At 40.5% G+C, this 13238-nt stretch overlaps 2 protein-coding genes across 7 annotated transcripts in view; one reads left to right on the top strand and one right to left on the bottom strand.

Moving 5' to 3' along the window:
• LOC145358184 (kynurenine--oxoglutarate transaminase 1-like) overlaps positions 1–13238 on the top strand; it is a 247401-nt gene that overhangs the window by 165509 nt on the left and 68654 nt on the right. The window lies entirely within an intron of this gene.
• Positions 1–13238, bottom strand: part of lrrc8aa (leucine rich repeat containing 8 VRAC subunit Aa) — a 59409-nt gene that overhangs the window by 6963 nt on the left and 39208 nt on the right. For 5 of the 6 annotated variants that reach the window (XM_080211947.1, XM_080211949.1, XM_080211946.1 and 2 more), the window contains one exon: positions 905–3065. In XM_080211947.1, coding sequence (XP_080068073.1) covers positions 905–3058 — 2154 coding nt within the window. In that variant the 5' untranslated portion in view covers positions 3059–3065. Of the gene's footprint in view, positions 1–904; positions 3066–4385; positions 4605–13238 lie in introns of those variants that run through there. The other variant, XM_080211951.1, reaches the window with a different exon arrangement.

Genomic DNA, 13238 nt, shown 5'->3' with positions numbered 1-13238 from the left:
ATGCAGCATTGACAATGGACAGAACAACTTACTATTATATGGCATCTTTAACATAATAAACAAGACTCTTCACAGGTTATTAAAAAGTAATACTATACAACCAGCCACATTAGGATGGTTAGGGAAGTTGACCAAAGGCTTGGTCAAATGAGTAGGTTTTAAGTACTGTCTTAAAGGAAGAAAGAAAACAAGAGAGGCGAAGAGATTAGGAAAAGATTTGCAATGTAAGGGGCCCAGTTAGCTAAAGACAGCTACCAAATATGAAGCAGTTAAAACCAAGATGCTCAAGAGATGCTCAGATTTAGAAGAGTGTGGGTATTTGAGAGTTGTAGGGCTGGATGAGATTCCAGAGATAGGGAGGAGTGCCATGGAGGAATTTGAAAAAAAACTGGACAATTTTAAAAACTGGGGTGTTGCTTGACTAGGAGGTAGGTAATGTGGATCAGCAAGCACACGGTGAGCATAGATGAATGGAACCTGGTGAGAATCAAGATGCAGGCAGCAGTGTTTTCGATGGTGCAGAGGGTAGAACGTGGGAGACCAGCCAGGAGCCTGTTTGAATAATCAAGTCCAGAGCTAACGAAGGCATGAATTATGGTTTCATCAGTAGATAATTTGAGATGGGGTGAAGTCGGGCAATATTATAGAAGCAGAATTACGCAAACTTGGTGGTGAATTGGAAAAAAGTTGAAAGTTCATTTTAGATCAAATGTGACACCAGGGTTGCAAAAAGATTGAATTAGTCTCACTGTTGTCAGGTAGAAGGGTGGAGGAAATGAAACTAGGAATGTGGTCAAAGACGTGCCTTCAGATTTCCCAATATTTACTTGGAAAGAGACAAAATAGGTGTAAAGTAGATGAATAGTCCACATAGATTTATTAAGAATTGAATGTGCACACTCACCCTGTTCGCAGTGACAGCAAAATACTGCAGATTCTGAAGGAATCCAATGTCCTGTGGTATGGAGGTTAGGTTGTTATGACTCAAATCTAAGTACCGCAACTTGCGGCAATAGAAAAGCTGAGCAGGAATCTTTTCAATTTTGTTCCGGTTCAGATAGAGCCTTTCCATGTTGGTCAAAGTGCCAATCTGAATAGGGATATAGGCAATGTGGTTATACCACAGTTTAAGGCAGACTAGGCGCCGCAAGTGCTGGAAGCTGATAATTTCCTCGATTGTCTTCAAGTTGTTGTCTTTGAGATCAATCTCCTGCAAGTTATGGAGACTGAAAATGGAGTGTGGGATTCGTTCTAGATCACAACGGATCAACTCCAATTCTGTCAGATTAACCATCTTCTTTAAGCTATTGAGGACCATAAGTTTGGTGCCCTCATTGTTGATGGACAATTTCTGTAGATGGACCCCAACATCCGTGACAACCTGTGGCAATTTTGTTAGGTTGCTCTTCAACCTCAAGACTTTGAGGCATTTGAGTTCTCGCAATCCATCAATCACAATGTAGCGATTGTTCTCTGCACTCAGGTTCCCAGTTAGATGAAGCTCTTCAAGATTCTTCAGGCTGTAGATCCATAGAGGGATCTCTTTGATATCTGTAAACTTGATATGTAGTGACTTCAGGTGCTCTCGTAAGAAGGCAAGAGCCGGTGCCTCAATCTTGGCCGGAGTATGGTACAACCAGAGTTCTTTGAGGTTGGCAAGTTGGGCAATGATCGGAGGAATGGTGACGTCCAAGATCATCTCCAGTTTGAGCACTTCCAGCTCTGTCAGGTCAAAGATGGTGTCTGGGATTCCACTCAGCATGAAAAGGTGGAGTTCCAGTTTGTCCTGAGAGTTTTTCATGATCCTCTGCCGGAGTTTCTCTAGAGTCCACTCATTATTCAGGTTGAGCTGCCGTAGTTTGTTCTCACTGACCTCGGACAGAAAGACGGCAAAACGTTTCGAGTACAACGGATCGTACTGATCAATCAGATGCAACATGAAAGCAAAATCATTCTTGACGTCAGGAATATCACTGTAGCTGCTCTCCTCTCGAATGGACTCAAATGAATACTTTTTCAAAGAAAGGCGCAGCATCCACCAGAGTGTGTACATACAAATGAGTCCATAAACAATCACCAAACTAATGTAAAAGGATGCAAGGATCTTGAACAGTGTAGCTAATGGATGAGCGCACTGAAACACACGATACCCTGTGAGCTTCTGAATATTCACAACACAGGATACATCAAACTTTATATCATCAACATAATAAAGTGAGTAGCTAATAATAAGGGCAAATTTGATTACTTTGATAATAGTCTGTCTCATGTAGAGCTGGTAAACTATATCCCCTTCCTCTACATGGGTTCGGAATTTCTTCACCTTTTCAAACAGGGCTTTAGCTTGCTCTCCCTCCTTCTTATCCAATACGCCTGTCTCTGAGCGATCGACTATTCCCTGCTCAATGCGAGATTTTGTCCTTTGCAGCATGGGTACACTGGCCTCTACATCCTCGCTCACTGAGGAGGATTTCTTTGCCATTGAGCCATTCATTTTAACAAACGACTGCTTTGGGTCACTTTCCTCCACCACGGTTTCAGATAGCGCCCGCGTCGTCCATGGTGAATCAAAACATTTCAGAAGGATGGATACAAAGTGTTCCAGCTTTGAGCTGGTCCGAGGATATTTGAACCAGAAATTGCTACATACTAAGAACACCAGCGTATGCAGGAGTACAAGGTATGGAAAATATTTTGCAAACCAGTGAAGTTCATTCTCATAGCATACTGCATCTACATAATTATACTGGTGCCGGTCCAAGTCATACTGGATACCTGTGGGTTCACTGGAAAACAGGGGAAAGACAGAAGATGGTGGGAGAGATGCATTTGGGTATTCAGTGGTTGGCGCCCCTTTTTCATCACACTTATCATTCGTAATCCACTTGCAGGGCAAACAAATCATTTTGTCTTGTGTGACCTGCAGCGTGCCACCAAACACTGCTATCATAAGCATTACGATGGAAATGTAGTCCGTAAACACGTCCCACCATGGCTTCAAGATGCGGTAGGCAGGCTGGGTGTCAGCAAAATATCGTAGCTCTGTTACCGGAATCATCACGCACCTGGAAATTAACAGAAATAAGTAACAGCATAAGGCACTTGCATGGCAGAGTGTTCGCACTAAGGTCTCATAAAGAATAACAGTGGTCACCTTAAATTGTTGCACTGCACAAACTCTGCCACATAATTATACATTTTATTCTAAACTTGGGTTAGGTCTGTGTGGAAAATCTATTTTTAATTTTACAATGACTATAGGTTAGTCACAGGACATGGCACGGGTGGGAGCAAATTAAGATGATGAACTAAGAGCATCATATAAGTAGACTTTTGAATGTTGATGTATATATGTGCATCTCTGAGACTTGTTGAAGGATATGTTGTTTTACAAGGACAGAAGAATTATACCAGGTAGCACACAATGTATTATAAATGCTTTTAAGTGGTCGTTGTACGTAACTCGCATGCTCCTGTAAGTCAGGGTTTCCAAATTTTTGAAGCAGAGATTGAATGAGAACCACAAGCTACAAGGAGTGAGTGCAAATGGTTTTGTATCAAGCAACATGATGATTAAATATCAACTGCAACACCATCACTTTCTTTTTGATAAAAGCATTTCTAAATTAAATAATTACTCACAACTATTTAAATAACATACTTAGTAGCTGTTAGCAACACTACCCGGCGGATCCATTTACACTCATTAAGAAAAAGAGATACACACGAATGTAAAAAGAAATTGTCAATTCCTTTAAAAAAAAACAACACTCGAACAGGAATTCAAAGCCACATTAATATCAAAATCCATCCAAAGTTGCCTGCTTGGGCCTTGTTTCTCAGTTGGTGGTGCTTATTATGCTGCATGTCCCAGCTTTGGTAAGCAGTCTTTGTCATCTGATGTGGTTTGCTCTCATGCAGCTTACTTCCACCACTTAACTCTATTGATGCCCTCGCCATGAAGTTTCCGAAGGGGTGAAAAGCCTTCTGCATTTGTGGCCAAACAATGAGGGGCGTTCCTTGTTAAGGCTGAATCTTCCAAAGAAGCAGCAGGCATTTCTAAACCTCCAGAGTCAGGAAATCAAAAGACTGAAGGTGGCAGAAGCCACTTAAGAGCGCAAAGAGAAAACAACTCGAAAAGGGCTTTGTGGGGTGTTAGCAGGAGCTTGGATGTTCCACCAGCTTTAATGCCTTCTTTAGATCTCCATTAAAATGTAAACATAAGAGTTAGAATGGAAATTTTAAAAAAAGATATAACTTAAACTGTTGATTAAGATCTGCACATTTGGGTTCAATTATCCCTATCCTTTAACCCAACTTCAAACTGCAGACTACACAGTGCGCAACACCAGATGAGACTCCTAGTAATATAGTGGCACACTTACGTCCTGTAACACTTCCCACAGTTTGCTTGTTACAATATTCACCATGTGCAACTCAATGCAGGATCTACAAAGATAAAAATGTTATATCCAGAGTATATTTCCTGTCTGTCATACTTCAAGTATTAGTCTGCAAGCTTGTTATGTAACAATAAGTAGATACTGAAATACACAAAGCCCCGAAACAATTTAAAATACCTAGAATATCAATAACCCATGACTGACCTTAACAATCTTACAAAAACCCTGATTGCATCTGGCTTCACCACACACACAGGTAGTATTTTAAAGATTATTTTAAAAGAAAGGCAGGGTTCTGAGCTATAACTGGAACAACGTTAAAACTCGTATCCTCACCAGTTTTCTTACAGCATTTCAGCATACGTGTGCCACAGAGTTTTAAAAAGTTTTGAGGAAGTCAATGCTCCATAGAGCCAGTTTAGTTTTATGGTAAATTAAAGCATCATTGATTTTAAGATCTAAGACCTGAAGTAACAAAATACTGATTGCCCAAACCAATAGACGGTCCAAACTCCTGTTTACTCTGCAGTATACCTCAGGTACTAGAATTCAGTGTGCAGGTCAATAAATAGATGGTTGACTAGTATCACCTGGTCCACGAATCACACGAACGAAAGATGGACTTTTGCACCATACCATACCACAGTGGACTATCAGTGGCAGCCTGTTTTGCATCAAGAATTTCCAATGAAATCAATGCTACTGATTTGCGCTACTGCCAATAGTCTATTTCATCTCTGTATTTTTACACAGAACAAACGGGATTATACTTTTTCAACTAGTATAGCATATTGCTTAAGACAGAAAGTAACATAAATAGTACAGTACTGGTAGTATACAACTGAATAAACTTGAACATAAAAGAACACCATGATTCACCCTTATCACAGTGAGTTGGATGAGCCTATTCCAGTGCACAATTTGTGGAACCCGGCATTATTTATTTTGGAAGGGGTTTAAAAACACAAATCAATCTCGACACTCAAGCTGCTTCTATATTTGCTTTTCGATATAAATAAGCGAAGAAAAAACTTTGTTTCACCGAGATGTGTTGAGGCAAAGTGAGCAGGTATTTCAGTGGATCTTTGGGACAACTCAGGGGAACTCTTTCAATTGACAATGTAACTGATGAGTCATGACTATTAAAATTGGTACTCAAAACAGAGTCATCAACATTGATAAAATTCTCTTTTACATTCACAGGATTCTTAGCTTTTGCTACAAGAATGAAATTCAAAACCAGGCAAAATATGACAATTCATCTGCCTCTCTCATTCACTGTATTTCATGCAAAGCTGAGACAAATACCCTAGAATTGCATTTTAAACTTCCAGGACAGACACTTTTCAGTTCCCATAATAACAAAAAAAAGCGTTGGGAAGGCAGTTACATCGTTTTACAGAATCAAGCTATTTCCTGCTGAATGTTTTTGGTAAAACTTTGTACTTTTCTGTCCATGCTCCCAATATTATGGTTCCTACCTTTCAAAGAAGCATTGAGTTCATTGAGCATTTGAAATATTTCAGCTACCCAGTAGAAGCACTGGTTATGGAATTGACATTGAAATCAAATTCAGATTTAGAACAAAGAACACTACAGCACAGGAAGAGGCCCTTCAGCCCACCAAACCCATGCCAACACATGCTGCCTTTCTAAACTAAAGACCTCTGTCTCTATGCAGTCTGTAGACCTCTACTTCCTGCCTATTCATGCATCTGTTAAGGTGCCTCTTAAACACTGCTATTGTGTATGTTTCTACCACCTTCTATGGCAGCGCATTTCAGGCACTCACCATCCCCTGTGTAAAAAACTTGCCTCTCACATCAGATTTTTGAATGGACATATCAAACAATAAGCTGATCTTTAAGTCTGTAACTGGAACACTATATTCTGTACCGTATCCTTTCCTTTTCCCCTACGTACTCATGAATGGTATGTTTCGTCTGTATAACGCGCAAGAAACAATAATTTTCACTGGATCCCAACACGTGAGAATAATAAATCAAATAAATCCTTTAAACTTTTCCCTTCTACCCGAAACGTATGCCCTCTAGTAACTGACATTTCTCCTCTGGGAGAGAAACACCGACTATCCATTCTATCCATGCCCCTTATAATTTTGCAAACTTCTATCAGGTCTCTGACGTTCAAGTGGAAACAAACCAAGTTTGTTCAATCTCTCCTCACAGCTAATACCCTCCAAACCAGACAACACCCTGGTAAAGTAAGTCAAAGTTAATCAAAGGCCATGCTGCACTCCTCTCAAGAGTTTGCAGATTCTTATCAAAACTTTACCACAAGACAGCCATCAAACTTCTTCAATTATCTTCATCCCTCCTCAGTTAAAAGAGCTTTCATTTGAAATGATCTTGTGGTTTATTTTCCAAGGGTAGCATGCCTGACCTCCAAACTGTTTAGTTTACTTGATTTTATGCTACCTTGAGCAACAAATTCAACACAAACATCACAATATGATTGTCAATTGCTGACAGGCCAGAAAGCATGAATCTCGCATCCAAGCATGGAAGATTATTTTTCCTTTTTCATTTTGTCTGCCTCTACTTGTCCCTACACAGGATCAATCATCCTTAACTTTATGTTTCAAAAAATATTCCATTCCTTCACAGTTATCAAATTCCAGAAGTCACAGCTATGTTAGTCATACAGCATGCTGCAGAGTAACATTATGTACGATACCAACAATAAGTCCTGCGAGCAGTACAAAATCCAAAACAACATTTAAGAAGTTCTGTACTGTGCACGAGAAGCAGCACTGATTTTCCACTTCTAGGAACCACCGGAAATTCAAAAATTCTGTGCTGCGCTAAGGTCATCCTGTGTGAATCTGCATGGAATATGCCTTTTGGTACCTTAAACTTAAGTTTGCTCAGTGTCCTTAAAACCGAAAGAAAATTTAGACTTCCGATGCATTTCCTCTGGTTATGCAAAGTTACTACAGTAACTGACTTCATTAGTAAGTATGTAGGAGACTGCGTGCCAAAGAAGCAAATCCGTACCTTCCCCAACTGTAAACCACGGATGAACAGGGATATCCACTGCTTGCTGAAGTCCAGGTCTGAGGCATTCAAGTCAGTCGACACTGACCTATACAAGGAAGCCAGATATAATCTAAGGCAGTCCATCAAAGATGCCAAAAGACAGTACTGGACCAATCCAGAGTCCCGGGCTAGCCCACCAACACCCGCCAACTACGGCAAGGTCGGCAAGATAAAACAGGCTACAAGATGAAGGCATGTAAAATCGCCAGCTCCAATGCACCCCTCCCTGATGAGCTCAGTGCATTCTATGTCCGTTTTGAGCAACAAGTCAGCAAGAGCACGCCCTCCACCCTGAAAGCCCTGGATGAACCTGTATCTGGGAATACCATTGCAGCTGTTGAAGGTCAACCCATGGAAAGCAACTGGCCCAGATGGGGTACCCAGACGTGCACTCAGATCCTGCGCGGATCAGGTGGCGGAGGTATTCACGGACATCTTCAACCTCTCTTTACAACAATGTGAGGTCCCTATCTGCATCACGAAGACAACCACCATCCCAATACCTAAGAAAAGCCAAACAGTGCACCTTAATGACTGTCGGCCGGTGGCTCTGATATTCATCATTATGAAGTGCTTCGAAAAGTTAATTATGGCGCAAATCAATTCCAGCCTCCCGGACTACCTGGATCCAGTTTGCCTACCGCCGCAACAGCTCCACAGCAGACGCCATTCCCCTGGCCCTGCACTCAACCCTGGAACACCTAGATAACAAGCACACCTATGTCAGACTCCAATTCATTGACTACAACTCAGCCTTCAACACTATTATTCCCACGAAATGCATCTTCAAACTCCGTGGCTGGGCCTCGGCACCTCCCTCTGCGACTGGATCCTGAACTTCCCAACTCACAGACCGCAATCAGTAAGCATAGGCAACAAAACCTCCTCCACAATCATCTTCAATATCGGTGCCCCACAAGGCCGTGTTCTCAACCCCTACTATACGCCTTATACACCTATAACTGTGCGGACAAATTCCCCTCCAATTCGATTTTCAAGTTTGCTGACGACACCACCGTAATGGGTCGGAACTCAAACAATGACGAGACAGAGTACAGGAATGAGACAGAGAATCTGGTGAACTGATGCAGCAAAAATCATCTCTCCTTCATTGCCAACAAAACAAAGTCATCGACTTCAGGAAGCATAAAGGAGAACATGGTCTTGTCTACATCAATGGGGACAAAGTGGAAAGGGTCGAGAGCTTCAAGTTTTTCGGTGCTCAGATCATCAACAACCTGTCCTGGTCCCCCCATGCCGACACTATAGTTAAGAAAGCCCACCTACGCTCTACTTTCTCAGAAGACTAAGGAAATTTGGCATGTCAGCTATGACTCTCACCAATTTTTACAGATGCACCATAGAAAGCATTCTTTCTGGTTGTATCACAGCTTGGTATGTCTCCTAATTTCCCCAAGACCGCAAGGAACTACAGAAGGTCGTGAATGTAACCCAATCCATCATGCAAACCAGCCCCCCATCCATTGACTCTGTCTACGTTTTCCTCTACCTCAGCAAAGTAGCCAGCATAATTAAGGGGTCCCATGCACCATGGACATACTCTCTGCCACCTTCTTCCGTTGGGGAAAAGTTACAGAAGTCTGAGGTCATGTACCAACTGACTCAAGAACAGCTTCTTCCTTGCTGCTGTCAGACTTTTGAATGGATTTACTTTGCATTAAGTTGATCTTTCTCTACACCCTCGCTTTAACTGTAACACTACATTCTGCATGCTCTCGTTTTCTTCTCTATGAAAGGTATGTTTTGTCTGTATAGCACGCAAGAAACAATACCTTTCACTGTATGTTAATACATGTGGCAATAATAAATCACATTAAAAATCAAATCAAAATCAAATCAAAGTTGTACTCGTGACTCTCCTTCCTGGCCAGTCCGTCTCTTTGTGCCTCAGACAATACCTTGTCTTGTCCCCTATTGTCCAAGTCAGAGGTTCCCAAACAACCATTCCACTTACCCTTCTCTCCCTGTGGAGTCTTCCATCAGATGACCCACTCAGGATTATGAGCACAATGGACAACAGCATCAATGTGCCTCATATGTGGCAAACTGCACGGGTGTGTCAAAGATGTTGTACAAGCTGATGGTGCCTCCATATGCTTAACCTTTATATTTGAGTACAATTAATCTCTTAACCCCCACAAAACTGTTTGCAACGCCTTTAAATCAGCGCTTCCCAAATTGTGGGCCGTGGGGAAGGAGGGGGTGTAGAAACTGTGGATGGGATCATGGATTCTCCATCCTTCAAAACTGTAAGGAGGCTGCAAAAACACCCAGTGTGGCCTCAAACCATAAAAATGAAGCTACTGGCCCTATGTCTGTGCCAAGCAGGCAGCAGTTGTGGAGCTTACTCCAGTGATTGATCCTGGTTAATGGCTGCCATTTTTATAGGGGCCAAATTCAGCAGAGTATTTAAGCGCAGCAGGGCACATGTGTGGCCATCTTGGGCCAGGAATCAGGAAGAGAGAGCCTTTATCAAGTCTTCTGTCACTGGAAAATATGGAGAGCTTGAATGAAACATACTTAAATACATTAAATAATAACATTTGTGCAATGTAAATTAAAATACAGGTTTTCATATTTATATGCATTAGATGTTGATTATTATATATTCAAACTTAACTGTACACTACTGAATGTTATTATGTGGCATTATTGCTGTTTTGTTTTTGTTGGTATCAAGTTAATTGTCAAGTGTTAAAATGGGATCACATTGGAAAATAATGGAAGCACTGGTTTAAGTGCTTTTTTTCTTCTCCTCTCTAGAATGAGTTTATTATTTCCCAAAGAACTGGGATGAATTCCAAGTAAGAGCTTCAAGGACTGGGAACACGAGGAGTGTCTTATTAGCATCTATGAATAAAAATGAGTCATGCAAACACCACGAGGAAGGAATACAAATTTACTGGCCTCTATATCCCCTTAAAACAATACTGTTGATAGATCTGTTAAAATTTTGCTCAATATGAATTAGAACAGATGTTTATCCCCTTTTTAAAGATTAACCTTCTACTTAACTATAAATTGCACAATATTTTACCTTAATTAGCAATACCAACCTTCAGTGAAGGTAGAAAGTTTTTCCCTGCCTTCACTTAAGGTTGGATCATGGCAACTTGGGACAAAGCTGTTGGCTGGATCACCTGAAACTATTCTGATGTTTCACAGCTTTTTAGCTGCCTATGATGTTCATCTGCTCACTGCATTGTTGAGCAGGTAGATAACCAAAAAAACACAAAGGCATCATATCCAATACTGTTACAATCATCATAGAGATGAATTTCCCAAATGACCAACCGAAATAACCAAAGAACAGGACTTCATTTTTTTAAAAAGAATTTTGCTGGAACAAACAAAAATAATGTAGATCAAACATTAACAGCAATGAATACACCAAACAAAAAGATACTTCTGCATTAACTAACATGATTGAGATATGTCTTACAATCTCTTTTGCTGTACACCATACTTCTGGCAGCATTACACTGAAGTGTAGCATTACATAAACAAGTCCAAAGCTACTCCTAGCTTTCTGGAAGACAAAATTCTCCTTGCCTTGCGAGGTCAAATCTTCCACTCTACTTCACAAGTTGTTCCATGCAGGCTAGTCTTTGATTTTCACCAGTAGGGGCCACGTCTGTGGCTCCTTGTGCCTCAAAACTCCAAAAGCCTTGTTGGTTCTGTTCCCTTCCTTTCAAATAAAGCAATAACTGTCACAAGCACCCAACTTCTGTTTAAAACACAAAACAGTCCTTCTCTGCCCTTCAAAACAGTGGCTGCTTTTCTTTTCCACATAGTTGTAGTTGTTATGTCTCTCCCTTTGTCTCAAAAAGCAGCTGTCCTCTTTCTGAGTTACTAATGTCAGGTGTGAAAACTACCAGTGGTTTTCAAAAGGTTTCTGTTTGAGTTTCACCCCCATGGCAACCCAGACCACATAGGCATGTCTCCAAGCTGAGGTGCCACTAGACGTCCCGATTTTACCTCAAGCTAAAGGACATATTTTAAAGCACAACTGTTTTGTAAAGTCCAGCATTTTCAGTAAATGCCAACAATATGTCCTGCAAGCAGCACAAAATTCAGTGGTATCTGCTGTGTGAAAAGATTGGTTGAATGCAACTATTTATATTTAATAGCACTCAGACCCAGAGATACTATTAGCTTGCAGTGCAATCAAGTATTTATCTTAATAAACACATCATTTTACTTAGTAATAACCAGATCAGAGGGCCTTCTACATAAAAATGTTTGAGAAGCCTTCGTGCATACTCAGATAAGTTGGATTTTGTGGGTTAGCAATATAACAAGGGCGCTTGCCATTCACATTGAAGAAAGCTGTCTAGAAAGATCTACTGTCCTCTGTTACAGAAAGTCCCCTTTTTCAATGTCAGCTGCAATCTGGTGGCAAATCAAGGCGATCTGCAGGCATTCAATAACAGTGATATTATCAAGTAGGGAAAGTGTTCTCACAAATAGCAAACCAAAAGTAAAATGCACTAATTATTCTCTACTTTTAATTACATTTTATGAGAACAAAGTGGATGATTGGGAAATATGCATGAGATTAAGGATGAAGCCAAGGTATCATAAGCTTTAAAAAATCTTAAAAATGTGGAATTTATAATGGAGAAATTTGACATTCCATAAATATATTAATTTTTCAGGACCAGTGAGGCTACTCAGCAATAATTATGAACTCAATATGCCATTAGAAATCCAATTTACACTTTTGCTGCCTATTCCACAACAATACCCAGGCAAATAAATTTGTAGAATGTAAAAGATTAATCAGAGCACAAAGAGGGAACATGCAGCTTACTTAAGCAATTTAATGGAATTTGCTGGTCTAGTAAACTATGCTTTGTCTTTGCATAAAAGGTTACTAAGTATATTGCAAAAGTAAAGGTTACTAATCTTTAGTCTGAAGAATATGATGATGTTTTAAGCCACAATGCGCTACAACACACTGCTGAGCAGAGATATAAATAAATGAGTTTTTGATCTGGAACGGCCTCCTAAAGCACTGACCATTTTATTGAAATTGTTAGTTCAACCAAACGAAGGTATACATTTGCTCACAAGTTAAAATTTCATCTCAGTAACGAATCAGGAATTTAGTTTTATAATTGTTTTTGATAAGATATATGTTTGCTACTTATATGAATGTTTTTACACTCTTGCTCAAACCAGATAATGGATAAACATACTAGTTGTCAAGTAGCAATAACAAAGGCATTAAGATTACATGGCCTCTACCTAGGAAGAAGTCTCATAACACCAGGTTAAAGTCCAAAGGTTTATTTGGAATCATGAGCTTTCGGAACACTGCTCGTTCCTCAGGTGAATCTCAGGTCTTTACCTAGGCAGGCATCAGTGGTGAAGCCACAGAGAAAGAGATATTGGTGGGCTGGTTTACTACTATTATCTAGTAAGTATGGTTGTACCATATAGCATGTAAGCGTGTATATATAACGGCCCGTAACTTCCTTGGAGTGGCAATCAGCAATGATTACTGTTCTGTAGTGACTTACCTGCATTTGAAAAGGAGAATGCCCGTCTCACCCAGCCTTCCTGACGCAGGCTGGGCGAGACTGAAGAAATGAATCATGCTTCCGGCTCCAGCTGCAAAAGGAGCGAAGCGAAGAGGAACACCCCCGCCTTTTTTACAGTGCTAACTAGCACAAAGCAGGTAAGTTTAAAGGTCCCATTGAAATTAAGAATTGAGAAGTTAAGTTTCTAAGTAGTAAATGGGATGTGGGGT

Source organism: Carcharhinus amblyrhynchos, chromosome 25 (assembly GCF_965287045.1).
Source record: "Carcharhinus amblyrhynchos chromosome 25, sCarAmb.v2.hapA, whole genome shotgun sequence".
Classification (NCBI taxonomy): Eukaryota; Metazoa; Chordata; class Chondrichthyes; order Carcharhiniformes; family Carcharhinidae; genus Carcharhinus; species Carcharhinus amblyrhynchos.
This window is presented reverse-complemented; position numbering and strand designations above follow the sequence as displayed.